Source organism: Kryptolebias marmoratus, unplaced genomic scaffold (assembly GCF_001649575.2).
Source record: "Kryptolebias marmoratus isolate JLee-2015 unplaced genomic scaffold, ASM164957v2 Scaffold24, whole genome shotgun sequence".
Lineage (NCBI taxonomy): Eukaryota > Metazoa > Chordata > Actinopteri > Cyprinodontiformes > Rivulidae > Kryptolebias > Kryptolebias marmoratus.
The window spans coordinates 1,816-26,983 of NW_023665758.1; the positions used below are offsets into that span (position 1 = coordinate 1,816).

The 25,168-nt window shown below is 39.4% G+C and overlaps 2 protein-coding genes across 4 annotated transcripts in view; one reads left to right on the forward strand and one right to left on the reverse strand.

The window, feature by feature from the left end:
* Positions 1 to 17,716, reverse strand: part of LOC108250575 (magnesium transporter protein 1-like) — an 18,670-nt gene extending 954 nt beyond the window's left edge. Inside the window, exons 1-8 of the mRNA XM_017440525.3 lie at positions 17,560 to 17,716; positions 16,987 to 17,156; positions 12,939 to 13,056; positions 11,970 to 12,110; positions 9,400 to 9,540; positions 7,803 to 7,892; positions 5,143 to 5,206; positions 3,466 to 3,540 (exon numbers count right to left, since the gene is read on the reverse strand). Of these exons, the coding sequence (XP_017296014.1) occupies positions 3,466 to 3,540; positions 5,143 to 5,206; positions 7,803 to 7,892; positions 9,400 to 9,540; positions 11,970 to 12,110; positions 12,939 to 13,056; positions 16,987 to 17,156; positions 17,560 to 17,637 (877 nt within the window). The 5' untranslated portion in view covers positions 17,638 to 17,716. The remainder of the gene's footprint in view (positions 1 to 3,465; positions 3,541 to 5,142; positions 5,207 to 7,802; positions 7,893 to 9,399; positions 9,541 to 11,969; positions 12,111 to 12,938; positions 13,057 to 16,986; positions 17,157 to 17,559) is intronic.
* A 2,413-nt stretch (positions 17,717 to 20,129) lies between these two features.
* fbxo38 (F-box protein 38) overlaps positions 20,130 to 25,168 on the forward strand; it is a 49,452-nt gene continuing 44,413 nt past the window's right edge. For 2 of the 3 annotated variants that reach the window (XM_017440526.3, XM_025002637.2), the window contains exons 1-3: positions 20,130 to 20,280; positions 22,211 to 22,455; positions 23,573 to 23,706. In XM_017440526.3, coding sequence (XP_017296015.1) covers positions 22,322 to 22,455; positions 23,573 to 23,706 — 268 coding nt within the window. In that variant the 5' untranslated portion in view covers positions 20,130 to 20,280; positions 22,211 to 22,321. Of the gene's footprint in view, positions 20,281 to 22,210; positions 22,456 to 23,572; positions 23,707 to 25,168 lie in introns of those variants that run through there. The other variant, XM_017440527.3, reaches the window with a different exon arrangement.

Here is a 25,168-nt window from a genome sequence, read left to right on the forward strand (position 1 = left end):
GGGGGGTGGGGGGGGTGGGGGGGGCATTAAGTGACAAACTACTGTTCAGATCCAAACCCAGTTATAATCACAGTTATCAGCTGTAAATTTTGATACAGTATTTGCACTTCCAGTAGATGTCAATAAATTAGATAATCATTGGAAAATATATTTCAGTAATTCAATTTAAAATGTAAAACTCATTTTATTTAGATTTATTACATACAGAGTGATATAGTTAAAACATTTATTTCTTTTAATTTTGATGTTTATGGCTCACAGCTAATGAAAAGCCAGTACTTTATTTTTCAGAAAATTAAATTATTACATAAGAACAATTAAAAAAAGGATTTTCAATTAATTAATTTTGGCCTACTGAAAGTATATCTATGTACTATACAGTATATCCACTCAATACTTGGGGCTCCAGTCATCTATCCTACACTGTTGCTACCATTAGATTCTAGCAAATCTTGTGCCACTTTTAGTCTTCATCTAGCCTTTTGACAAATGTAGCTTTTAGCCACTGTTCTTTTTTTTAGCTTTAACAACTCAGTTTCTGTGTCTTTCTGTGCACATTTTGGCAGTCATTCAGCACTCAGCATTCACACTACATTTTTGCAGTAAATGTCTTTAGTGTTTTCAAAAAATGTTAAAAACACAAAAACTGGACTTCTATTCTGTAGCTGGTAGCTGTTTTTCACTTCTCATCCAAAGAACTGATTCTATTCAAAAATGAGAGTGTGGAGTTTGTGCTTTTAAAGCTGAGATGTTCTGTAAACTAGATTCACATGTAGATTGCCCTCACTATCCTCACAATATAGGCCCCATTAGGGTCTTTGTTAGCCTGACTCACAAATGGGCCACTTTGGTCACATGAATGAAGGTGTTCATCAATGTGGTTTTTAGATCAGGACAATTGTCTTGGATGTTTTCTGTTCAAGGAAAGCTTTCCTGCAGGGATCCTAATACTACTCTAATACTCTAATAATCTTGAGATAGGTTGAAGATGCCTGCAGCTAAAATCACATTGGTTTGAGATGAGTTGGAGACATCCATTATGACTTTGTGATTATTTGAGAAAAAAAAAAAGTCAAAAAGTTTTTTGATCACCTCTTACTCCCAAGTCACAGTAGTGACTTGGGAGTAAGAGGTAATGCAAAAGTCGCAAGACATTTGGATGACTCCCTCACGAGTGGCGGTCACAGCCCAGTGAGATACAAATTTTAGTACGAGCCACTAGATGATGGTGCTTTATTGCCCTTTCCTTCTTTTGTCTGTTCCCTCTTCAGGGGTCACCACAGCGAGTCATCCTCCTCCATCTAGTTGTCTTTTGTCCCAATGTCTCCAAACCATACAACATAGCTGCTCTCACCACTGTCTTGGAAACTTTTCCTTTGAGCTTTGCTACCACCCTTTTGTCACAAAAACTCCTGAAACTTTTCTCCATCCACTCCATCCTGCCTGGACTCTCTTCTTCACCTCTTTACCGTACTCCTCATTTTCCTAGACAGTGGACCCTAAGTACTTGAAGTCCTGCACCTTTGTGACTTCTGCTCCTTTTAGCCTCTCTGTTCCATCTGCCTCCCTCTCAATCACACACATGTACTCTGTCTTGCTACGACTGACTTTCATCTCTCATCTTTCCAGTGCAGACCACCTCTCCAAGTTCACCCGTTCCTTGTTCTTACCACAGATTACAGTGTCATCTGCAAACATCATAGTCCACAGGGATTCCTGTCTGACCTTATCTGTTAGTCTGTCCATCACCAGAGCAAACAAGAAGGGGCTCAGAGACGATCGTTGATGCAGTTCCACCTCCACATTGAAACTATCGGTCACTCCTACAGCACACCTCACTACTGTCCTGCTGTCCTCATACATGTCCTGTACCAGTCTAACATAGTTCTCTGCCACTCTAGATTTCCTCATACAACACCACAGCTCCTCCCTCAGCACCCTGCAATGCTTTTTCTAAATCCACAAAAACACTATGAAGCTCTTTCTGTCCTTCTCTGTACTTCTCCATCACCATCCTCAAAACAAAGATGGCATCAGTGGTGCTCTTTCTTGGCATAAAACCATGCTGCTGCTCACAAATAGTCATATCTTGCCTAAGTCTTGCTTCCACAACTCTCCCAGATCTTCATTGTGTGGCTCATCAACCCAATCCCCCTGCTACAACTACTACATCACCTTGTTCTTAAAGATTGGCACTAAAACACTTCTCCTCTGTTCCTCAGGCATTATCTCACTCTCAAAAATGCCACTGAATAATTGAGTCAAAAACCTCACCGCCATCTCTTCTAGACATTTCCATACCTCCACTGGTATGTCATCAGGTCCAACTGCCTTCTTCTTCATCCTCTTCAAAGCTTTCCAGACTTCATCTTTACTAACCTTTTCTACTTCCTGGTCCACAGTTTCTATGACCTCTACTCTTCTTTCCCTTTAATTTTCTTCATTCATCAGCTCCTCAAACTACTCCTTCCATCTTCCCATCACATTCTCCTCTCTTGTTAGAACATTACAATTTCTAGCTTTAACAAGCCTAACCTGCTGCACATCCTTTCCAGCCTAATCCCTCTGTCTTGCCAGTCAATACAAGTCCGTCTCTCCCTCTTTAGTGTCCAGCCTCTTGTACAACTTATCATAAGCCTCCTGTTTTGCCTTTGCTACCTCCCTCTTTGTCAATGTTTCATCTCATATTCCTGTCAACTCTCTTCAGTCCTCTTGTTGTCCAGTTCCTTCCAGGCTAACCTCTTCCTCTGGATAACTTCCTGCACTTCACCATTCCACCAGGTCTCCTTATCATCTTTTCTCTGTCCAGATGAAACACCAAGTACCGTACCTTTCTACCCATCTCTCTAACCACTGTTGCTGCAGTAGCTCAGTCATCTGGAAGCTTTTTCTTACCACCCAGAGTCTTTAACAGCTCCTTTCTGAACTCCTCATAACATTCTTCCATCCTCGACTTCCACCACTTGGTCCTCTTCTCTGCCTTTACTCTTTTCCTCTTCTTCACCACAACAGTCATCCTACACACCACCATCCAATGCTGTCTGGCCATGTTCTCCCCGTGTCCCTTTCCTGTCCTTTTAACCCCCAGCTGGCAAAGGTAGAAGACCACTTGTCCTGAGCCTGGTTTTGGTTCTACTGGAGGTTTCTTTCTGTTAAAAGGAAATTTTTCTTTTCCACTGTAGCCTCTGTGCTGCTCAGGATGGGGGATTACAATAATTCAACACACTGCCAGCTTCTTTAGACAACTTTGAATTGGCATTTTCTAATGTACTGCAATATAATAATTAAATAGATTTGAATCTGATCTAATCTGGAAGTGTTTTTTTTTCTTTTGTACAATGCTATGAGATGACTTGTTATGAATTGGTGCTATATAAACAAATTTTATTGAATTAAACAAATCACTCAGTGCATGCCTCCATTATTTGTCATATAATGAATAATATATAATTAATGTGTACATACTCCTCCTCTTCCCGGTGTCAATGTCAGAAGTAGCAGCTTCACACAGCAGAACTATTCCCATGGATACAGCACTATCTGATGAGAAGGTCAAGGGTTAAACAACATGTACATAAGTTCAGTCTGGTTATAATTTATACTTTTTAATACTTATTATGCATTTTTTAAAAACCAACATCAAAAGATGAAGAGACCCAACAGGACCAAAAGTCACCAAAGTTAGACAGCATTCTGACCATTTACTGAAAAAGCTGACAACAATGATCATATCAGAACAACAAGAGATGGGATAGTTAGCAATACAACTGACTAACTTTTGGATTTAACTCATATCAATATGGATACCACAGCTAATAGACTTTAGCCAACACAGAATGGCTAAAACAATTTTACAGATATTGAGCTAAAATTTGGTGTGGTAGTACCTGAGGGCATTCCTAATAATTTGCACATTTTTCAAGATTTGACCAAAACAGCAACAACTTTATCATTTCTCAACATAAGTTGGTCTTGATCTAAAACTCTGGCATAAAAGGCAGCAGGGGATGTGTATTCCATTAAGGAATGCCAGGTCTTTAATGTTTTCCAGCAGTTCACTCTTGTTGAATCATGTAGTCTTATCTTGTTGCTGTTCGTTCAAATACTGTAGTTATTTCATGAATAAGTTATTTCAGAAAACCAGTGTAAATCCATGATAGTGTGTGGGGGAGTTGGAGGAACTTAAAACTTTAGCGCACAAAAACAAACAAACAAACAAAAAAAAAACCCTTAGTGCACAAACTCTAGTCCAAAAAAAAAAAAAAAACCACAACATGGCAGCTTTAATAAACCAGGTCCTACTGGCTTCCATTCCCAACAAGATTAGGTGAGGACATTTGATGGAGTATTATAACATGTCTGTGGCACTGAATCACTAAACACCTCAAGTATTTTAGAGCATCTCCAAAGCAGCAGGGATCTGTGGTCATCTTTCACCAATGGTAGCCAAATTGAATTCTAGGCTTGTTTATCGCTTTGCCTGTACAAACTGTAGTGAAAAACAGAGTAATTTAAAGTGCATATATTTCAGAATAAAAAATCTTAATACTGCTATCAAATAAATCACAATTGGGCCCGTCCACATTTTTTAAAGCAATTTTAAAATTAGCTTTTCTGACACATCTGTGGAGGCAGGAGTTTATAAAAGAATTACTATTATCATATTTGGAGTGACAATGTAAATTAGAACAACCAGAGCACAACAGCCTATTGTAGTAGATTCTTACTTAAATTGGATTGTTTTGTTCACAAAAAAAGACAGTTTTAACTAAAACATACACAATCTGTGTGTAGCTGCTTATTATAGCAACACAGTAGAAGATGGATAAGTGAGCACCCATACTTTCCCCAAAGATCCAGCTCAGCTACCTCTCACCAACTTTGATTAACAATAAAGTCCATTTAAAAAAAAAAAAAAAAAGTCACCAATACTAAGGAAAAATAACACGACCCCACAGGGTAGGTTGAGGTGTCCAGGAGTCCTTGGATTTGGTACTGCAAAAATTTGTAATGGTCACATTAAATTAAAGACAATTGTAGGTCATTTCTAATAAACACATTTTTTAAAGAGGTGATAGATAAGTGTTTCTTTTTTTTATTTGCTACAGTAAAAGTCTGACAATTAATAAAGTTGAAGGATACTGAAAAGTAAGACGATGTGTGTCTCTGCCACAAACTGGGCCTGGCTGCTGCCGTGGATGTAACTCTGAAATAAAAGCAGAATCAAAACACTTGGTTGGTATTGCTGTAAAGACCAGAATACAAGAAAACTTTTTTTATTTGCTGGAAAATAAAACAAAAATCAACACATCTGACATTTTTTTTTACAAAAAACAAAACAGATGCTGAAACTTCATGATCAATTTTTAACTTTCTTGTGCAAACCCAAGTTGTCATCAATTCATGGCCATCTTCCATAAACTGATTGGGTACAGCGGAGTATCACCTTATGCCAATGGAAATGTGGTCACTGTGGACAGCTCACAATGCCTCAGAGTTACTGATGCAGAGCAACGTGAAACAGTTGAGTCACCATTTACTGACAACAACATAACCCACATATACAGTACATGGATCTCTCCAAAACCTGCTCTTTTTGCAATGAACATCATAACATACATTGCAGGATTTGTTGTGCATCAGGTCATAAGCAAGGGCGTAAATCTCATCTCATTATTGGGGGGGGCAATAAACAAGAAAATTTCTTAAGAACAATTTTGGGGGGATCAGCAAAGTTAGTGAAATGTAATGCAAAATGTACAGAGGGAAACTTATCCAAACTGCATGCATATACTATACAGAATAATCAGTAATAATATTGATTTAAATGGCATGTATTTAGTAGGCTTAATATTAATATTAGTCAGCTAAATATGATCAAGATATTTACCAGCTTGCTTCGACTAAAATGCTGGAATCTGATAAACTGCTGTGTTACACCACATAAATCAAAATTGTTTTTTAGACAAAACAATCAGGAGTTCTAATAAATTGCCATAAATCCTTTGTACCACTCATAAACAGTTTCTGTCCAAAACAAGGCAGAGGGGCCATCACATTCTTAGTTTTGGTCATTTTCTATGTCCTTTTCATGCAGGATCATTCAGGTAAATGTTATAAAATATATCCTGATGCATGCTCAAAATATGCTTCCAAAATATGGATCTGAATCTGTCTCTTGTTATCATTTTGGCTGGAAGGAAGACAGACAAAACGTGATTCTGTTTCCAGTAATCACTCGCTAAAAACATAATGGATAACCTAGTTCATCAACGAAGACCTCATTGTCTGTCCAGGACTCTTTTTACTATTATTATTATCATTTTTAATATTATTATGTTATTTTATTTATCTCCATCTCTGCCTCTGAGCTTCTGACTGCAGCTGGAGCTCCACGTTCAAAAATCGCCTTGACAGATAACTTTGAGTCTCCGTCAGATAGGGGAGGGGTGTGTTTTTTCATTCGGCTGGGTTGGGGGTGAGATCAGACGTAGGATGGGGGAGTTTTCTCCCAGAAACTCTAACGCGCTGCAAATATGACAATAATAATAAAAAAAAAGTGTTGTGAATAATTTATCATAACTCTGGTTTTCCTTGGTTTATCAAGAAAATTTAAAAACTGGTGTACACTTCCCCAAGATTGGGGGGGTCCGGACCCCCCCAACCCCCCGGGATTTACGCCTATGGTCATAAGTGATGTATATTGTGAGGAGTGTAAAGCATCTTTATTGTCTGCTACTATCCAACCTTGGCATAAAATGTTGTACCAGTTGCTTGAACTAAAGAATAAAGCTTGTCATGTTATCACACGGTGTAGTTCACATCTTAACTGCAGCAGAGAAAGGCATCACGCTGTTCATGCATGAACATCTGGTCCATAAACAAAGTGATGGTGTATGTGAAGAATGAATGTGAGCACACTGATTTAACTTTGCTTTTTTGAATCATTTATTATTTCGTTGTATTTTTTTATTTTTTCAATTTTGTAAAGCATGTTTTAAAAATGCTGATTTATGCCGCTTACTTTGCGTCTTCTGCTTTTATCATTGCTGTTTTTGTCCACTTGCATTGCCTCTTGACCAGATCGTCATTGTGGTTCTCAATTGACTTATCAGGTAAAATAAAGGCTAGCATCATTATTATGATTATAACCATAACAATGTCAATCTGTGAGATTTTATGATAGATTAAATGTAAAATTGGGCTCTCCTAGCCCCAAAACCTCAACATTGTTTACATAGCCCTGTGCCTTTAAGAGTGTTTCAGTGTCTCTAGACATGCGCAGAACGTCATAGTGGCTGAGCATTTCAATTTCTGTTGAAAGTGTGGATTTCAAATTATACACCCGTTTTTAAATTGTATTGATAGGCCAAAAAACAGACTTATGACAAATAATTTACGCCGCAAATTTTCAGAAAATTGTCATATTTGGAGCGCGTGGGCGCAGGACACATTAAAAACGGGCAAATCTGAGAAAAATGCCTCAAGGAGGAAGTACTTATAACCCCCTCTACCCGAAACAAACCACACCTCCTATCTGAAAGAGGATTTTATGTACCAATCGCTAAAAAATACACAAAGACGGAGGCATGAAAGTTGTACAAGTGACGGCGGAGGTAGTAGTTAGATGCAAAAAAAAAAAAAAAGAAATGCATGAGGGAAAAAAACCCAAAAAGACCCAGGATAATTGTGTGACTGTATTCTCACAAATAACGTAATAACATTCTATGTCATAATTTAAAACAACTATTGTACTGTGTACTGTTCTGTCTGATCAGCTTGGTTCGGAGTTGTGTACTTACCACTTGTCCAGTGCTGGGGTTCTTGTGTGCATAAGGTGGTCCCCGAATGTGGTTCCACATCTGGCCTGATGTCATAATCAGAGCAAAGCCCTAAAACACAAAACACAAGTTCCTGCGCTGTACAAATCTAAATTTAGGGAACAGGAATTTAAAAAAGAACTGACAGAACTGTGTTCTGAAATGTGTTAAAATACAGTACTGTGTAAAAGAACTACAACTTGCTAGTTATAGCCTGTCCACAAAAGGCGTTTCTGCTTGTGTGTCTCTTAGCAAAATATCTCATAAACCACAGAATGAATTTAAATGAAACTTGCAGAAAGTAATCACCACTTACATTTTGGAGTCAACCTGGCTGCCACAGCCAGCTGACCTTAAAAAACACAGAAATAACTAAAACCCAGTCAGTTTTATAGATACTGACCTAAATTTGTGTGTGGTAGTAGCTGAGACTGATCCTCAACACATTCTGAGCACAAACAAATTGGGCAAAATCTTGCCATTAATTACTGGGAGTCAAGTCTGATATCTGTTAGCAAAATATCTCATGAACCACCTGATAGACTTTAATTAAACTTTTTAGAAAATAATCACTACTAATCACTTTATTTTCAAGGTTTGACTAAAATGGTTACAACTTCATTATTTCTCATCAAAAGATGACCTTTGTCTAAATTTCCATCTCCAAAGGCAGCCAGCAAGCAGGGCCGTAGCCAGACTTTAAAAAACACTGAGGTCAATCACTCATTATCCCCCTGCACATCAGTTACAATGAAGACCAAAACTTAATTTAAACAGAAGCATTTATTTAAAACAAGTGACTTGAATGTGTATTTGTGTGTGTTTGTAAATTCATGGGGCGCAATGTCATCTTAAGCAACAGAGGACTCAGGGCACAACCATGATGACTCACTGAAATTACATGATTTAGTTTATATGAATGTTGATTCAAAAAACAAGATTTTAGCATAGATTTGACCTTTTTATCAAATATCAGTGAGGTGTTGTAGTTTTGGAGCTGGACCAGCACTAGTGTGGTCTGCCGGATGCAAAAAAGGTGCTGAAGTCGCCCTTTATTGAGGTTTCACAGATCACACACTTGGTTTTAAATGTTCTGCGATCAGTGCAGAATAATCTGGTTCAGGTTTGAAGTGTCTAGGTGTTGTAGTTTCTAGAGTAGGTTAAAGATGCTGGAGGTAGTGAAAAATTAGGTGGAATCGTCCTTTAGCCATTTTCCGAATCGGAAGCTGAAATCGGAAACCAACTTCAGCTTTGTGGAATTGAAGAAGAATATTTTTAGCAAGTTACCTCGGTTGTGTTTCACTGTAAGTGGCGCTGTTCTTCTTATGCTCTTTATTTTAGCAGTAAGGTAGCAAAGCTGCGCTCTTCTTCGTAGACATTGAGTTTGGCTGCAGCTGCACACAGTTGCAGCGCCTCCTACAGTAAATTGGTGGAGCTACGCAGAGAACCACACCGTTCAAAAGCGTTGTTTTGATTAATTTTTTTTATAATATACAAAGCCGAACGCCCTGCCAGCGTTATGCTGGGCCTTTCATTTTTAATGAATCTATATGCGAGTGTGTGTGTTGGCAGTTGTTACCAGAGCAGAGGAGGCCCACACGTTCTTGCTAAACAGAAATTCCAAATTGTGCCTTCTGAGATACGCCAGTCCTCCAATCAAAGACAGGAGGAGGCCCAGCAAAAGAGGGCCAGCGTAGTTGGGTGGACGAATGACCCGAATCTGAAACACACAGGCATGTCTGTCATCATAAGACATTCGCATTATCCTTATTGTTAAGAGGCTGTTCAGACTTGTTGTTCCAAATCTGTTTTGGGTAATTAAACTGCATGTGGTCACCTTTGACACCTTTGTTCACACCTGGTGGTAAAACCCAATCTCATGGTTCAGAGCCGTTTGGGTCACACTTTCGTAAAATTTCTGCATCACTTCATGAGTTTAATTACAGATGCAACATAGGAGAGCTAAAAGCACAATGATTAGTGACTTCACCAAGCTCAGTGTCAGAACAAAGACGTAAGACTTCAAGCTGTAAAACTGACAGCCGTCAGCTGTTTGACACAGCTTCACTGTGAACGAAACATCAGCTCTGTGTTTAATCAGATGGATGTAACGTGACATGATGCTGCTCACACTGTTGTCCTGATCAATACAGAACATTATAGCTACAGTGACCACAAGGGGGTCCAAAAACAATCAGAACATTAAATCAAAGAGCAACTCACCCACAGAACTTTGATAAATAATATCCAGACAAAACAGACATTTATACTGAGAAGGATTTTCATAAACAGTTCGTTAAAAAAACAAAAACAAACAAACCATAAAAAAAAAAAAATCAGCATTTTCAGAATGTTCCAAAGAACCTGCCAGCAGCTCAGCCGACATTTCTTTTTAACCTTAAGACTTCCACTCTGCTTTTGTGTGGGGTTATGTCAGTTCAGTTGAAGGTCCTACAGCTTGGTTCAGGACAAACTGTGTTCAGACTACCATACATATGCAAATAAAAGGGGTCCAGACCACCTCTGCGGGGGGACTGGAGAAATATGCTTTTAATGTGCTCTGAGGCTATTAAGACCTGTATTTAGCAGTATCTAAATGCAACCGGATTGGCTAAAGATGGAATTTAACAACAAATCCAAACAGCCTAAGCATGTTGGACTTTAGAATAGTGAGGTACACTGCCTGCCCCCCAAAAAAGTGGGTACGAGCCTCTTATTGGATATTTACTGCATGAGTGATTATGTTTCAGCTGGCAACAAGTTATTTAACCCCAACAGGTGCAATGAGTTGCTTCTCATTTCTTAAACCACCATGTGTCAAAAAAGACATCCCGTGGTGGTGGAAAAGATGTCAGTCTGTTTGAGAAGGGTCAAATCATTAGCATGCATCAAGCAGAGAAAACATCTATGGAGATTGCAGAAACTACTAAAATTGGGTTAATAAATGTCCAAAACATTATTAAAAACTGGAAGGATAGTGACGACCCATCGTCTTCGAGGAAGAAATGTGGCCGGAAAAAAATCCTGAATGATCGTGATCGGCGATCACTTAAATGTTTGGTGAAATCAAATTGAAGAAAAACAACAGTAGAACTCCAGGCTACGATTAAGAGTGAAAGTAAGAGCATTTCCGCATGCACAATGTGAAGGGAGCTCAAGGGATTGGGACTGAACAGTTGTGTAGCCTCAAGAAAACCATGGCCTTACCACACTTTTTGCAGTAAATGCAGTGCATGATATTATCAGCTTTGCTATATCTTAACCAGGGAAACTGATCCAGCCAGTCTTTGAAACATATATACTTTCCCTGTTTTACTTTCTGCGGGCTCCGACTCGGAGCCGAACGTATTTGGCTCGTTTCCTGATGCCATTTTCACATCAGTGCGTGAAGTACCCTGGGAGGTAGATGGCCTTGACTTGACGAAGAAGTTGTCAATTGTTCTTTTTAATTTTTCCCTTCTCACCGTGCCTCATCCACTCTGCTCACAACAACCTAGCTTACACACCTCTGACTGCAGTACACAACATGGAGACGTACAGGAATAGCTGGACCGGCGCCAATCAGAGGTGGGTGCCCACCCTTCACTATCTATGATTGGTAAAACCACATGGAGACTTTGTGTCAGCAGCCCCCAGATCCAACCCCCCCCCCCGAATGACTGGTTGCACCGATACGACCGGAAATTTTTTCCCAGAGCACTATTAAGAAATAAGGCATATTCCAAGATGACAATGCCAGGATTCATTGGGCTTGAATTGTGAAATAGGGGTTCAGGGAGCATGAGACATAATTTTCACACATGGTTCACACATGGCTTGGCCACCACAGAGTCCAGACCTTAACCCCACTGAGAATCGTAGGGATGTGCTGGAGAAGGCTTTGCACAGCGGTCAGACTACCATCATCAATGCAAGATCTTGGTGAAAAATTAATGCACCACTGGATGGAAATAAATCTTGTGACAATGCAGAAGCTTATCGAAACAATGCCAAAGCGAGTCAAAGCTAAAGGCGGTCCAATGAAATATTAGAGTGTGTAACCTTTTTTTTTTTAGTGGCGACCTTTTTTTGGCCAGGCAGTGTATTTTAGCAGAGCACACAGTCATGTCACTCATTTAGGGGTCCTGAAAACTCAGTGTAGTTGTTCACCTGTACATCTGTCCTGTCTGCCACCCATCTGGCGAGCTGTTCAGCTGCAAAGCCTCTGACCTGCAGCTCATAGGTGTCAGACCAACGAGGTTTTCCTTTGGGCGGGAAGTGAAGGAAAGTAGGAGCAGAATTCATATTAAGCTGCAAACACATAAATATAGTTAAAACTCGGAACATGTATTCATAGGAGCTTCAGTGGTGCTAAAATTCATCTCCTGAAACTTTTCCCCACACTGTAAAAGCACAAAGCTAGAAAAAAACGTATTGCTGCTTTTGTGGCTCTTTAAAACAATTCTTTGATTGGTATCAGAACACAACATTATAAGCACGAGAACTTTAACAGAAATTCTACTAGTTTGTCAAAGACACAAACTTCTTTTTTAACAAAGAGAATAGAGTTGTATTCTTCAGAAATAATAATTTTGCCCATGTCTGTGTGTGTCTGTTAGCAAAAAATCACATGAACCACTGGACAGATTTTAAGGAAACTTACAGAAAGTAATTTTTGGACATACATCTACAACTGAATAACTTTTGGAGTCAACCCGTTTCAAGATGGCTACCGCAACCAACTGACCTTAAAAAACACAAAATGTCTATAACTCGGTCAATTTTGTACAAAAACATTCACATACATTATAAAAGCCATTTAGTAAAAGTTATCTATCTAAGGAAGCCAGCAGATTGTGTTGAACCTTTACTTTGTCGCAGTCTCCCATCCTGAGCGGCTCATTGGCAACACTGGAAAGGAAAAACTTTCCTTTTAACAGGAAGAAACCTCCAGCAGAACCAGAACCAGGCTCAGGATGAGCGACCATCTGCTTTGACTGAACAGGAACATCAGCAGGCGATACGCATTTATTTAAGGAATCTAGACTTTTTATAATGCATTTGCATTTGACAAAAACATAATATAGCAGCATTATATATGAAAGACCAGAGTCCGGAAGTCCAAAGCGTCCATCTCACCATTTGGAAAATATCAGATCCTTCATCGAAATCCACTGATGCAAAGAAGATTTTGTTAGTAAAGGCAGAAGAATAACGCCAGGAGTTAGCCAGCACTTGGAACTCATCATCAGCTTGTCTGGAATGAAAAAACAAAAACAAAATAACACACTGAAATTCAGACAAATTTAAAGAGAAGCAAAGTTTTAGAAAGAGAAAATTTCAGAAGAAATTTTACAGGGTGTCAAAGTAGCTGGTGTCCAAAACTCCAAAATAAATTTGTAATAACCTCAGCACAGAAGAAAATGCTGACATCTTGATTTACAGGAAGAGCATGGAGAACCAGGATAAAAAATTAAAAAAAAAAAAAAGTTAATGCTGCTGCCAGTGACTCATGGTGCCCATGGTAACCACACACCTGTTTCTGTCACTTGCTGGCAGCCAAGTTAAAAAGAGGCAGACAGAAACAGACAACAAAATAAGCCTCAAACAGACACGGTGTGAAAACTATAAGTCGGATCGTGAAAATTCTTCAACCGTGAGCAGCAGATAGCTCTGATGGTCTCACAAGTAAAAGTCCATGTTTCTACAGTGTTTCATGTAGGGGATATGACAAGTTAAACAGTCATCGCTTCCAGTTTTGAAGAGAATATTTAAAATATAACTGAAGTTTATGGAAGCCTGAAGTGTACCCCGCCTCTCACACACATCAGCTGGAGATAGGCACCAGCTCCCCCGTGACCTGGAAAGGAAAAAAGGAGGGTAAAGAGAATGACAGAATGAATGGATGACTGAATGGGTTCTCTGCATTCTGGAGGGATTTGAGAAAAATTCCATAACTCCTACAGAAGTCAGACACACTGGTGATGGAGGACAAAAATGTCTATATTTTGATTTACAATTTTTATATACAAATGCTGATAAACTCCTTGGTACTCTTCCACAAAAATCAAAAACATAACTGATGTAACTCCAAAAAGCTTGTTTTGTCTCATCAGTCCAGAACCTTTGGTTCTTGTCATCGTGCATTTTGGTGAATTTAAGTCTGGCTGTTTTGTGTTTTTCTGTTTCTAGTGGAGCCTCCTGGGTCTTCTCCCATGGAGCCCTTTATGATTATCACCGCCAAGGAGGGTATGTTTTTGGTAGGGTCTGTTTATTTGTCAGTCTGTCTGTGCACAAGATTACTCAAAAACTTAAGAACAGATTTTCATGAAATTTTCAAGAAACATCAAACATGCTGCAAAGAACAAGTGATTAGATTTTGGTGGTGATCTGGTCAAAATTCAAGGTCACAGCTTACCCTGCAACGTTTATGCCGTCTGTCCCCCAGCTTACAGGCGCTGTAAAGCATGAAATCTCTGGCGGATAACAGCTGTCCTACTCCGCGCAACAATTGCGGCATTCAGAGCATTTCTTCCACTGTGCCTCTCTTCCTGAAGTCTCAGGAGAATCCCCATAAGTTTAAAAAACAGCAACAATACAGGGCCAAAATTGTCTTCCGTTGTCTCCACAAATGACGCCAAGTTTTGGCGCATGTACAGTCACCCCCCCCCTGCAACACAAGGAGGCGTTCCTTTGCTACCAAACTGGCCGGTGTAAACGAGATGCATTTTTTAAATAGAGCAGAGCCGAGTAGAGTAGAGTAGAGCTGGGCATCTGTAGTAGAGCCAGTGGAAAAGGGGTATTGGTTTCAAGGTTCATGGGGTCAAAGGTCAAGGCCACAGGTAAGCCCTTTGTTAAAAACTTGTCTCTGCTCCTACCTGTGACCCTTTTGTTTCCTCCAACAAGGAAGTTCTATTTCCAGTTGTGTCCGATGATTTGTTTGTCTGTCTATTAGCAAAGATCAGATTGTTAAACAACAGATTTGGATGAAATTTTCAGGAAATGTTGGGATTGTTACAAAAACCAATCAATTAAGTTTTGGTAGTGATCCAATTTATGATCTGGATCGCATTTGTTTAATCACGCTGTGGCCTTGGTGGAGGTTTGCACTCTCTGAGTGCTTCTTGTTCAAATTGTGACAAAGTTCAGATTGAATGGTTTTTGAATAATTTCTTTGAGTCTTTTTCTACCATCTGCACTAATCATCTGATCAACCTGGGGCTGCATTTCCTTTTGCGTCTACTACCTGGTAGGTTGGCTAAAGTCACGTGAACCTTCTACATTATAATAATCTGTCAGCTGTGGTCAGAGGAACATGAAGCTGATTGGAGATGATCTTGCAGTCTTTACCTTTAACATGAAGATCTATAATCTTCTCTCCAAGCTCCTCAGACAGCTCTCACCTTTTCTTTCTCTGCTCTATGTTCAGTGTGGTGAACACAACCAAACCAAACGGAAGTTACTCTGTAACTATGGTTCTGTGAATTCCTGGATGACTGCCAGTGGCAGTAAAAGTGGATATGTCTCCTCGCAGGTCGAGAATTAATGTAAACAAAGTCACGCACGTGACACGTAGCTCACCTGGGCGTGCGTCTATAAATAGCACGTGTGAGGCTACGTTCGGCCTCTTCGAATCTTCTTGTGGGGAAGAAGTTCCGAGTGACCAGTGTGACTGGCAGTCATCCAGGAATTCACAGAACCATAGTTACAGAGTAATTTCCGTTCTGTTTCATTCCTTCCTGACTGCCAGTGGCAGTAAACAAAGTGGATGACTTATGCCAGCGATGTCACGAGGAACGCAGTGCTCACCCCCCTCTCAGGAGGTAGATGACGCCAGAGGCAGGATTGCCGAAGCCAGCTCAGATTCGGGTGCTACGTTGAGGCGGCAGAATCGTGCAAACGTGCATGGTGTCGCCCATGACGCCGCTGCACAGATCTCTGTTAGTGGCACCCCCTTCATTGCCGCCCAGGATGCGGACATGCTCCTGGTAGAGTGGCACCTAACCCCCGAGGGGGCAGCAGCCCCCACAGATTCATAAGCCAGCGCAATGGCATCGACGACCCAATGCGACAGCCTGTGCTTCGAAAGGGCCCGCCCCCTGTTCTGTCCCCCATGACAGACAAACAGTTGGTCTGATCACCGAAGAGCACCCGTAGCAACAATGTACAGCTGCAGTGCCCGAACCGGGCACAGCGTGTTCGCCACCCTCTGCTCCTCGGACTGAAAAGGAGGAGGGCAGTGAGCCCCCAGTTCGATGGCTGTATTCACATAGCCAGGGGGCAGAACCTTAGGGAGAAAGGCGATGTTCGGCCACAGTGTCACCCCAGACCCATCTGCCTTCCAGCGCAGGCAAGTAGGGGTGATGGAAAGAGCGTGGAGCTCACTGACCCGCTTAGCTGTTGTTATTGCCAACAGAAAGGACGTCTTGAGGGACACTAGTTTTAGTGGAGCCGCACACATGGGCTCGAAAGGTGGCCGGCTTAGGGCCTTCAACACCAGTGGGAGGTCCCATGCTGCCGCTGGCCTCCGCAGCGGGGGACGCAGCCTCCTTGCACCGCGGAGAAACTGTGCCGCCCAGTAGTGTGCCCCCACTCGCCTGCCATCAATGCCGCNCGTGGCTGGCTGAAATGGCTGCCAAGTGCACCTTCAGGGTTGATGCCGCCCGTCCGGCATCAAACAGACCCTGCAGGTACCTCAGGATGTTATGTAGGGAACACCCAACTGGGTCAACCCCCTTGAGCCTGCAACACGCCAAGAAACGGCACCAGCAATGGGCATAAACCCTTATCGTAGATGGAGCCCTGGCACTGTGCAGGGTTCGCTGAATGGAGGGCTCCAGACCTGTCAGGGGCATGCAAATATGAGTAGACAACTGCTTTTTGCCGAATCACTTTTCAAAAGAAATGAAGCATCACTTCAATGAGCTATAAGGGTACCAACAAATGTATTTGTGCCTGTGTAACAAACAGAGTAGAAAAGTGTAAAAAAAAAAAAAAAAAGAGTTTGCGAAAAAAAAAGAAAAAAGAAGAGCCTCAAAAATTGAATGTTGTTCTGCTACAAAAGGTCACAACACACAACTGGTCAAACTGCATGTTGTGATTTAACATTTGAATGTTTTATTTTAAAGCTGCGTGACGAGATGTGGGACTAAACACTTGTGCACTGGCACCTTTAATTACTTCTCACCTGCAAACCCCACACTGTCTCTGTGGCTGCAACGCTGTGAACATGATGACCATAGAGTAGTTCCTAGGAGGAGCCTTGACAAAGCGACGAAACTTCTCTCCATTCATCCTGATGACTGAACGCTTAGAGGCCCAGTCCATCATCTGAGTCACCTTCTCTGACAGAAGAGTCTGTATCCACATACACACAGAGTTAGACCCTCTACAACAAAAGCCAGAACCCATTTAATCTTGCATTTTTTCCTTTGCACCACACTCTAACATTCAGTTTCGTACACGTCTACCTCTGCTGCAGTTAGAGATCGTGAAAACTAGCTGCCACTTCCGTTTCAACTACAAACACGTACTACATGAGATATTGGAGTATTTGCTAAAATCCAAAAAGCATAACTTACATAAAATACTAACTTTGGTTGTTAATTTTATGAGTGTTGCCATAAAAAATAACCTCACTGTTAGCTAGAGGTAGCAACATGCAACTCTGGACAGATAACTAACTTTGAAAAACAAAAAAGCTAAACTTGACCCAAAATGGAGTAATTTTCTTCGTTTTAAGCAGCTTACGGTGCGTTACCTCTTTCTTCTTCTGAGTGTCGCATAGCTCGACGCAAAAAATGAGCAGAAACAACGAAAAAAAAAGTTTAACAAACATTATGCCACACAATCTGAACTTCTGTCGGCAACGCGCGGACACACGCGCTCACGCGACTTACTTCTGTCAACTACCCATTGGACAGTTTTTAGCCAATCAGAGGGAGGCTTCGTTACGCGTCACTTCTGCAAACCAGAAACACTGGACCAAATATAGGAACCCGGAAGTTAATGCCGGAAGTGGATTTATTGACTTAAATTATAACTACGCCATATTCTGTTAAAATCAGTGACATGTAAGGGAATAATATATGTTTTAATATATGTCGATAGTTTATATTAATACAAACATTCTATATAGGATAATATGAACGCTCCCTCAAGTGTTATTTTTTAACTTTTTTGAAATAACTCGATTTTATTGGCAAGTCAGAAATTTACAACACATAAACAATTTACAAAATGAATGGATCAAATCCATATTAGACATAAACAAACATCTGACAGCGTAAATAAAAAAACAGATTGAAAAAAGGCAGAGTAACCACAAAAACGTAAAATTCAAAGCAAAAAAACTTTTCAGAAAAACAAGAACGACATCTTACAAAGCACATAATTTATAACAGAAATATTTACAGCTTTACATGCCTTTTAGTTGCAATAAGATTTTTAGTATTAGTACATTTTTTAAAATCTTAGTAAAAGAAAAAAAACAAAAAGGCTTTTGTCCAGATGCTTCTAGCACACAAAAAACTGGTAGTGACCCACAGGTCACCAGTTAATGATCAGAGTTAAAGCACGTTTTGAGCTTTAGCCATATTTTATTTAGTAAGACAAAGGGTAGAAATGGTTCTTTTGAATATGAAGATTGCAGACCTTATTAACTTATCTGCTCCAATACCTTTGCTCAAGCTGCTCTAATGTTGTTAGATTGTTTTAAAATCACAAGGCAGTTTGTCTTATTTTTTGACATTGTAGGTTGCCAAAAGTGACATTGCCAGTATTAAAAGAAATAATTTAATCTGTACTGGGTCAATCTTTGCTTCCCTAATGTTAAAGAGGAAGATAATTCTGCTCCATCTTCAGCTCATTTTGATCAACAGTTCTCTTTTTCTACTACTTCTGTTTCACAAGTTCATAAAGCTTTGTTTAACGTAGACTGTAAAAAGTCTCCTGGTCATGACAACATTTTTAAAACTAACTGCTTATTTTGTTGCCAAACCCATTGCTTTGATTTTTAAGTTGACTCTGTCCTCCAGTGCCATTCCACTCACCTGGAAATCAACCCTGTTACTCCCACTTTTAAAAAGTGGAGGCCCCTCAGATTTAGATGATTTCCAGGTCTGATCTCCAGACTGTCACTACTGGCTAAAGTATTTCAATCCCTCATGAATGATCAACTGAAATAGTTTCTCTCAGATAATAATACATCTACTGAACTTCAGTCATGTTTTAGATCAGGCCAGTGTACAATTACAGCAGCAATGCTTGTTTCAAACAGTATTATGAAATCATTAGGCAATAATCAACACTACACAGCTGTATTCGTTGACTTATTCAGTGCATTTGATTTAGTCGACCGTCAGTTTTTATTAACATGACTGTCTAAGTAGGATTCAGTGAAATGGTTCTGTTAAGAAATTATTTATGTATCAATACTCACTGTGTCACCGTAGAAAATCATACATCAGTCCCTCTTACAATAACCACAGGTGTTCCTCAATTCTAGCCTCCATCTTATTCTCCATCTTTATAAATAATTAGGACTATGACTAAATCCAGTCAAAATTCATTTAGATGAGGATTATACAGTCATTTGTACAGCAGCATCCTCTCTATAAGCTGTTGAATTTCTGCAGGACATTTTGCAGCATTGGAAGGTACATGTAAAATAGGTACTTCATATAAATACCTAGGTATCTCAGCTGATGAAAGGCTGACCTTTAATGACTATTTTGACATATTTTTTAAAAAAGTTTTGACCTAAATTAGGATTTTAATTTCATTTAGAAAAATTGCCTTCCATTAGCAGCCGAAAGAGAACTGTCCAAAGTTCTTTCCTTCCTGTGTTGGATTATGGTGACTTTATTTATATGCATGCTTCTTCTTCCCTTCAAAAAAGACTGGACTGTGAATCCTCCTGCAGTAGACTTTGTTACAGATTCACGTACCTATTGCTGCACCTTATATGATGTTTTAGGACAACAACTCTGAAATAATCTTAAAAACACAATCGGTCTTCAGGCACTTCCCTCTGTTTACATTCTAAAGGACTTTTAAAAATAGCACTAAAATAAACTTGTAACTGGTAGTGGGATATATTGGTCTTATTTACTATAGTTTTAGCCCTGGTGTCTTTTGTTTTAATTCATGCTTCATTTTATTAACTTTAAAAGTGTGAGTAATTGTGTCTTTCACTGCTGTCTCTTTGTATTGTGACTTTTATCTGACATTTCTCTCAATGGGACCTTCTTGTTAAAATATAGGCTACATAAATAACTACACTAACATCTGTAGGAACCACATATTCAATAGGTGGCGGTAGTGCGTCATTAGGCCGGTTTTGCCGGTAACTGATTAACCTAAAAGAAGAAAACACGTATGGTTTGGACTTAGCTTTGTCTGAGGGCCTTTTTTGCTTGATTAAAGTTGACAAAAGATGGCTGAAGTGCAGGAACCCAGCAGCTTTGGTGGTCAGAGACCGGTAGGTTTAACTGAATGTCCGTCCTCAAGGCTGAACAATACGGATTATAGTCTGACTGTATATTTGTGGGAGGATAGATGTGTGTAAACAAGGTAGCTTCTACGAACACTAGCTTTATCTTTTTAATAAACCAGGTGTGGCAGTTTGAATCAAGGTAAGCCTACAGGTCTTCTTTACTCCAATGGTAGCTGTAATGTTTTAAAGAGTCGTTCATGTTAAGGGTGAAGAAATAAGCCTTGATCATTTCTGTCCGTTCTCACACCCGCAGCTTTGAAATAAAACATGTAAATTATACATCAAAACGTGCGTCTCGTTTGGGAATAGTGTGCTCTGACTTTTGGTAGCGATACGTGGTACGACGTGGACGAAATTCACAAAAAACCGCGACAAATGTCCCCATAGATGACAGTGAGGTTTTGGTGAAACAGATAAGAAGCTCAGCCTTCACAGACAAACACTGCTCAGTTTAAACAGGTCACAGCAAGTTGGACTTTATGTTACTGAACTGCTATTTTCAGAACTTTTATGGTTTTTACACAATCATATTTTAAGTTTCATGAGTTTGACAGATGACGATGTTACATACTAACTTTCCAAAACTTGTGAAACTCTTCTTACTCCCACAACCTTTTTGGTATTAAAATATACATCAAATTGTAGGATTTTGTTTTGTTTGTTTTCTTTCACCTAATGTGTCTGTCACTGGTAAGGGTCTTAAAGGTTTCTCTCAAATCCACCCCGTGTGCAAAGATTTCACCCCCAAGCATCCATACAATTCAGCTACACTCCCTTCAAGCAGATGATTAACAGCTAGATATTAGATATTCACTTCAATCTGTATTAAGACTTATCTATATCAATACTTCTACTCAGCTAAACATTTTGTGTGCCGTTAGAAATAATGCTGTCTTCTTAGTTGTGTATCTGATCCAGGAAATAAAAGCTGATGTGTTGCTCTCTTGTCTCATATACATTTTTTGGTGTCAAACCTAAATGTTGCCAGTCTAAAGCAAAAGGAAAGGGATTAGTCTCACTGTTCCGATACTTTTAGAGAGGGGTGTATATTTTGACTCAACATATTCTCTTCAAAACTGGAAGTGAAATGTCTTCCTAACTTGTCATATATATTTAAAGTTAAACAATTATTGTTATGTTGTTATGCAATGCTGTACTTTGGGCTAATTTAACTGTTTTTTTTTATCACAACATTCAACAGGCTGGGAAATGGATGCTATGACTTGTTCTTTGTAACTTTTATACTTTTCATAATAACTTTATTTACAAAAACAAATTCTTTAAATACACTGAGATGTCTTTGAAAGTGTATTTCTGCTAATTCTCCTACTACTAATACAACTGCTTCTGCTAATTCTGCTAATGCTAAGTTAAAAGCTAACATTCTGCTAATTTAGCTAGCTTTTTGCTTCTTGTAGTTTTGAGACAGCGTTTTACTCCTTTTAAGTAGTCTTTCAATTTTAACTACCATTTTTGGTATTTTTAATTTATTGCAATTGTTTTCTATGCTACTTTTAAATTCCATTTGGCTATTTTTTGCTCTTTTTTTAGCTAGCATGTTGTCACATTTGGCTTTCAGCTCAGTTTTTGAACTCAGCATTTACTGCATTTTTACAGGAAATGCAGTTTGCTAGTTTTTTTTTAATAGAAATGTAATAAGAAATAAGGGAAAATATCCATGAAATTACCAACTTCACAGTATTCAGAGAGAATTATTATTGTTTTTTTAAGATACGTTTCAGACCCCAACCTGCATCTCTAAAGTCCAGCTGCTTGTTTTCAGCCAGCAGTCTGACTTGAACTGGAATTAATTTCTCAGCCTGAAATCTATAAAATCATTCTGTTTGGGCTTTTCAGCTGATTGAAGTACTTCATCCAAGAAAATTGGAAAAAGTGTTGTCTTGATGTTTTCCAGATCTGTTGGTGATTCTTGCAAAATAACCCCCTCAGCAAGCAGGACGAAGAAAGTGTGTGAGTTTGTGCATACACACGTGCACATGTACATCTGAGCAGTGACACTGCAGTGATGGGACCAAGGAGGAAGGCTTCCAAACTCCCATCTGCAGGGGGCAGCAGTGAAGGGAAACTGGTCCTGAGATCTCCTGAGCCCAAAGATTACATCAATGAGCTGTCCCATGAAGTTCTCTGTCATATATTCAGGTACACACACATGTCAGTTCAATTTTTATTGTGCTAATTCACAACTAAAGTCATCTCAATGCACTATACAAGAAAACAAAACAAACAAAAAAAAACAATTCTATATCATATATCAAAGTCAGATCCAGATTTAAATCCAATTACAGTCAACTCAATTCTAATTTTAATACAATACAATACAATCATATACAATACAATGCTGAAATGCAGATTGGTGAAAGTTGTTTTATCTAACAAAGCTGACAGATTGTGTTGAATCTTCACTTTGTCACAGTCTCCCCTCCTGAGCAGCCCATTTGCAACAGTGAAAAGGAAAAACTCAGTTTTAATAGGAAGAAACCTCCAGCAGAACTGGGCACATGTTCAAAATCCAAGCTAAGGAAGTAGAAGTGTTCACCAGACACATCAACTGTGTTGACAACAACTTGAAGTTTACCAGAGAAGATGCTCACAGCAGCAAGCTGCCTTTTTTAGACTGTTTGTTCAAAGAGAATCAAAAAGAACCAAAACGCATCAAAAAGCTCTTCAAACCTGTGGTTATTTGAATTTGGCTTTTGTCAAGTCAGCAAAGGAAATCTAGAAACCACACCACAGAAACAAGGAGGAAAATTGAAAAAAACAACAACACAAAAACATTGTCAATGTTGCTGGAGTATCTAAGAAACTCAGAAGAATCTTCTCCAAACACAACATCCTAGTACATTTTAAAGCTAACAGGACACTTAGACAGAGCCCGGCCCACTCTAATGACAAAACACCCAAACATAAACTGAGTGGTGGGGTGCACGCAGTTCAGTGCAGCGAGGAATGTCGAGAACTTTATATTAGACTTTATATTACACATGCATGGCTCAACACAGGACAGCAGCTCTTCAGGACAAGTCTCATCTCTTCATCTACACCTCAAGGATAAGGGACACTCTTTTTAAGACCAAAATGTTCAGATTTTGAACAGATAAGACAGATGATTTGAGAGGCGGGTGAATGAAGCCTTTTCTGTCAAACAAGAAAGACTAATTTTAAACAGAGGAAAAGGTCTCATATTTCAGCTTTCTATAACTTCAAATAAAGGATTAAGTTGGATACCCAGTCATTTACCACTCATTTTGTTTTGCAGGTATCTTCCCATGAAGGATATTATGTGTATGGAGTGTCTGTCTAGAAAACTCCGAGAAGCTGTGAGTCTGTACCTGCGAGTGATCAAAGTAGTGGATCTGTGTGCTGGTCGCTGGTGGGAGTACATGCCACCAGGTAAGAAACCACCAGTTTCATAAACAAAGCAATTTTCACTTGTAGATAGTGATTTTTAATAAGACTTTTTAAAAGTTGTACTTAAAGTTAGTATAGAGTTATTTTCTTTGCTATTCATGTCCAGATCCAATTTGATTAGGGGACTTGTTATTCAGATCAGTTCTTTTATTGTCATTGCAGCCAATCTAGAACCAACCAGTCCACACCATTTGAAAAAAAAGGAAACTGTGATTGCCCCCCCCCCCCAATAAAATATTTGAGGAAACTATACTTTTAACCCTCCCATGGCCTTCAGGTCAAATGGCTTCTCTTCCTCTTTTCAGTTACGAGGACTTCAGGAGGTTTAAGCAATGTAAGACACAGAAAACATATCACCATTTATATTGGTGAAACGATACATTTATGCCTCTCAAATTATGAATTAAAGCTGAAATAAAGAGAGAAAATAATGGGGTCGGTGGAGAAAGACTCTACCTGGCAAATATGTTAATTAATATTTAATTTTTATTTCATTTTACATCAGTACATTTGAGCATACTTTAAGCAACCCCCTTAAAAATTGTTCTTCATAAAAACCCACCCCCCACAAAACAAGGAAATTTCCACATTTGGTATACTGTTAAGTGTAAAGAGAAGTTATTGTATGTGGATGCATTTAAGAGTTTTCACAAAATGTGTTGTCAAGTATATTTGTTTAATTAGTCAGAGTCTGTGTTTAAAATATTTCTCCTAAAATTATTTCTAACTGTATCTTGTCAATGGTAATTTTTTATCATGATAAGATAACATTTTCACAAAGATTGTTAATTAAAATAATTAAAGCTCGCAAATCTTTGTTGAACCATAAAACAAAAGCAATGACAGAGTGACAGACTGGACCAACACCAGACTGTTGGTTGGAGGCAGATTGGGCCGACACAACCAAAGTAGAATGCTCGAATACCCGTTGAGAGAATCTGGCCTATGGTCGGGTGGAAACAAATCTTCATGAGGTGGCTAGAGGGAGGCTCATATTTTAAACGGTGGCCTTCTATAGCAAAACGTTTTATCTGCTGATCATTGGAGAAGCATGCTCATCAACTGACCAAACCTTACACTTACACTTCACCCACACAGAGATAAAACTGGGGAGCAGCTGCAAATGCAAATTGCTGTTATCAGAAGAAAAACAAAAACTCAACTTCTTTGTGTCTCTGAACATTGACTAAACTGACCGTCCACTGGTATATATTTGTTCTGTACAAGTATTAACTTATTATATTTAAAAAAATATAATAACCACCTTATCGTGGTGGAGGGGTTTGAGTGTCCCAATGATCCTAGGAGCTATGCTGTCAGAGGCTTCATGCCCCTAGTAGGGTCACCCAAGGCAGACAGGTCCTAGGTGAGGGGCCAGACGAAGTGCAGCCCGAAGACCCCTTATGATGAACATAAATATTGGACACAGTGTTCCCTCGCCCGG